The sequence below is a fragment of the Octopus bimaculoides genome, chromosome 10 (assembly GCF_001194135.2).
Source record: "Octopus bimaculoides isolate UCB-OBI-ISO-001 chromosome 10, ASM119413v2, whole genome shotgun sequence".
NCBI lineage: Eukaryota > Metazoa > Mollusca > Cephalopoda > Octopoda > Octopodidae > Octopus > Octopus bimaculoides.
Genome location: NC_068990.1, coordinates 92,058,491 through 92,062,677, shown reverse-complemented (window position 1 = coordinate 92,062,677; position 4,187 = coordinate 92,058,491). Strand labels below are relative to the sequence as shown.

The 4,187-nt window shown below is 37.2% G+C and overlaps 1 protein-coding gene across 1 annotated transcript in view; it reads left to right on the top strand.

Annotated features, from left to right (window-relative positions):
• LOC106876276 (cytosolic carboxypeptidase-like protein 5) overlaps positions 1-3,823 on the top strand; it is a 34,220-nt gene extending 30,397 nt beyond the window's left edge. The window contains exons 14-17 of the mRNA XM_014924769.2: positions 631-776; positions 1,927-1,987; positions 2,491-2,566; positions 2,777-3,823. Coding sequence (XP_014780255.1) covers positions 631-776; positions 1,927-1,987; positions 2,491-2,566; positions 2,777-2,788 — 295 coding nt within the window. The 3' untranslated portion in view covers positions 2,789-3,823. The remainder of the gene's footprint in view (positions 1-630; positions 777-1,926; positions 1,988-2,490; positions 2,567-2,776) is intronic.
• The last annotated feature ends 364 nt before the right edge of the window (positions 3,824-4,187 follow it).

Here is a 4,187-nt window from a genome sequence, read left to right as displayed (position 1 = left end):
ATACATAGTGAAATAAATATCGGGAGAGACACAGACAGGTTAAACAGAGAGGGAGGGAAAATGAATGAGAAAGATTAAAAGAGAGAAAGCGGGTTATTCATAGCACGAGGATTTTAGGGATTTCTATCGTTTGTACACAGTAAATACAGGATGGTGTCCAGCTACTTCTAAGACAAGTTTTAGCTTTAAGTGTCTGTGCGAGGAAATACAACTGAAAACATGGAAATAAGTAGATCAGAGGCAAAAATAAGTAGTTAGTGGATAGTGGAAGCCTGGCTGAAGACAGAGAAAGACTTATTTGGTCATTCTGTTATGGTCGTATTAATTCGGCAAGGATTTTAGGAGCAAGTGAAGGAGTCGGCCGCGTGTGTTGGTTATATAGCCCCAAACAGGCCCCAAACAGGCGCTGGGCAGGAGTTAATCGAAGGGGAGGGAGAATATATATATAGATATACACATATTTCTCTGTCTGTCTATATACATTTATGTATGTACATACACTTGTTATTCATAGAGGCATGTCTGTATGGTAAGAAATTTGCTTCCCAACCACATATGTGTGTGTTTGTATGCTTATACCCAAGTGTGTTACTTACTGTGATCTCTTCACTTTCTGCCATGTATCTGCAGAAATATGCCACCGAAAAAGAAACGAAAATATAGTTTGTTCAAGAGAAAACCAGCAGTAAACAGTCTCAGATCCAACGCCATCACTAGAAACCATTTGAAGAATGAGCGCCGAGACAGCGCAGCACATGAAAAATTTTCTCACAAACGTAAAGTATCGTGGAGAATTTTACCTCATTCAGCTGCACAACAGTTCACTAAAACCAATTCTAGAAATTTTTGTTGTTGTTATTGTTATTGCCTTAACTTAGTTCTATTTTTGCTAATATTTTTTCTTTTTTGTTCTTGGTATTTAATTTTTGTTTTTCAACACAAACATGAAGATGGTGATGGAGGACTATATGGTGGCTGATGACTTCCCAACCCATGTCAGCAAAGCAGAATGAGTATGAGACAGATGGTAAAGAGGGACGGTGGGTTTAGTCCTATATACCAATCCATTGGAGGAGACCCCCCCTTCGGTCATGAATGACCATGGGATTGTACCTAGAATGTTACCCTCCCAGGCACAATTCCGGGCAAGGTTGTTCATGGAAGACCAGCAGTTGCCCATGCATACCAGCCTCCCCTCTCCACACCACTGATGTTATCCAAGGGAAAGGCAAAGGGGCCTGTACAGCTTGGCACTGGTGACGTCGCAACTCATTTCTACAGCTGAGTGAACTGGAGCAACGTGAAATAAAGTGTCTTGCTCAAGAACACAACACCAAACCTCAGTCACAATTTATGTTCCTAACACCAGCTTAATGATAACTGAGTTATTTTACTAAATTCTTTGTTATATTTAAAGTAATTGAAAGAAACACAGAGCATCTCAAAATAAATACAATAGCGAAAGGGTTAATGATAGGTGCACAATGAGGATTGCACTTGGAAATATTGACAATACCACAGGCATGCTGGCTGCAAGCACATAGCGTCTTTCATGCTGGAGGGAAATATATACAGCCCTGGTTTGCTTGCTGATGATAAAAACAACTGGAATGTTGAAAAGTTCTGTGAGGGGAAGAAAAGTTGCTGCCCAGAGGATAAATGTCATCTGTGGTTGAGGAGTGTCAGCTGCATGCACGCATGTGTGTGTGTGTGTGTGTGTGTGTGTGTATGCATCCATAAAGAGACAAGTAGGATGTGAAAACAGTTTTCATCATATTTATGTTCTGAAATTGCATTCCAAGAATCTCATCACAATCTTTGATTTACAATCCTTAAATAGGTTTCATATTTCAGCCTATTTTCTGTTGAAAAACATATTTGTCTCTTTGTTTATCAAAGTCTATTTAACTGTTGTTCTGTTTAAAGATTATAGATGTTCAATAACTAAAGCTGCTACCTTCCAAAGTTTTGTAAATTTATCTTTCAGGTAAGTTTACTTATATCATCACTAGTTTTCTTTGTGTGTATGTTTTTTTTTTTTTACATTATTTACATTTGACAGATATTTGTCCTCATCTTGTTTGTTGCTAACACGTTTCGGCTGATATACCCTCCAGCCTTCATCAGGTGTCTTGGGGAAATTTTGAACCTGGGTTCTCATTCCTAAGGCATTTTCCGATGTTATTATTATTATTCAGGTCACTTAAGAGCACAGGCTACTAACCCCAAAATTTCAAGTTCAATTCCAGGCAGTGACCTGAATAATGATAATAATAATAATAATAATATTGAAAAATACCTTAGGAATGAGAACCCAGGTTCAAAATTTCCCCATCGTTGCACAAATATGTCTGCTCAGCCATCTTGATAATACAACTCTTATGTCCACAAATTAATGCCAATAAAGAAAGCTAGATCATCTACTAGCACCACCACTACTACTTCTACTGCAATAATAATATCTGTTCTGTGTGCCTGTCTTCATTTCAGCAATGTCAACAGGTTACCGTTTCAACTCGAAGGATGTCCTCTAAGGAATTGTTCTAAATCTGCCAAAGAACCAGAAGTGAGTCGTCTACTTTTCCATTGTCTTCAAAATAGTTGTTTTCAGTCTGTTATTTCTTGGGATTCCATGGGTTTGCTGTGGTGATGTGGGTAGTGCCACCAGTATCACCATTGTCAAAAGTGTTTGCTTTGGAAGAATATTCCTTGATCTCTTGTACCATTTGTCTTGTGGCATTCATCACTCTTAAACAGTGTCTCTCTTTTATTTCAGGTTCCATCTTAGTCTACCACCCATTATTGCCAAACATTTTAAACTCACATCATCCTCCAGTCTGTCCAGTTTGGAGGAGGAAATCTATTTATTTCATCATTTGTCATTGGAATCGACCAACCAAAGAATTGACTGTCACCAGGAAGAAACTAGATCAAAAGCAATCCAGTAGTTTATACAACAAACACCAAAATATGTTTTAAAACTATTTAAAAGAATATTCTTTCACTGTGTTCCAATCAATTCCAGAACAAAAAGAACTTCCATTGTTTGTTATGTATTCTTATTATTTATATTTATTTATTATAGAACAAAAGGAGATACCAAAGGTTTTGAAGAAGTTATATTCTGAGTCTTAGATTATAATTTCTGTTGTTGCTATTTTATTGTTTCAAGTTGAAATTGAATAAACTAATTAAAAAAAAAAAAAAAAAGAAAAACTACAATCTTTTGTTTTTGTCAGTCTGTTCTGTGATTATTACATCAACTGTAACCTGTCTAGCATTCATCATCATAATGTCCCCTTTTCCGTGCTGGCATGAATCAGACAGAATTCAGTGAGGTGAATTTCCTTCAGCTGGATGCTCTTCCAGTTGCTCTCACTTGTTTTTAACCAAAGTAACAGTTTTCCATGAAAGATTGTAAATGAATGACACCACTTGTATAACAGTGACTCATTTACAGCTTCCATGTAATGTCAAATCAAGGAGGCACACACACACACACACACACACGATGGGTACCTTTCAGTTTCTGTCTCCTAGATTCGCTCGTAAAACTTTGGTCAGTGTGGGGCTGTAGTGGAAGACACTTTGCCCAATGTGCCACGCAGTGTGATTGAACTTGAAACCATGTGGCCAGAAAGCAAACTTCTTAATCACAGCAATACAAGGGATCACAGGCAAACTGACAGAAAAAAGATAGGCTCTGAATGTGGAAGATGTAGAGATGTAGTTAGCCAACCACTCCAAGAGTGTAGTGGATGCTTTTTAAAACCATTGAATTGTTAATTATTGCAGAGAAATAAAAGTTTTACACATTTTTTTTTATGTTACATATTTTATTTGTTCTTTAATGGTGTATTTTTTTTCTTATATTATAGTTTTCTAATATGGATGTTATAGCTTTATGTAGGAGTGCTGACAAGATTTGGTGACATTCATGCTTCCCTCACTTTTTTTTAAAAGGCACTTTATATAAACAGCATAAGTAGAATGATTCTTTTTACCACATCAGAACAATTAAGAACTAATTATGGAGGATCTTAACATTAGAATGTGTCCCCCACCCACTCTTAAGTGCTCAACTATGAAATAAGAGTGGTACCTGGGTAGTTTGTCTCAGTCACTTCCTGGCTAACAAAATTATTTACTCGTCTCTGTACCTGTGTTTGTCACTCCCCCCCCCCCCC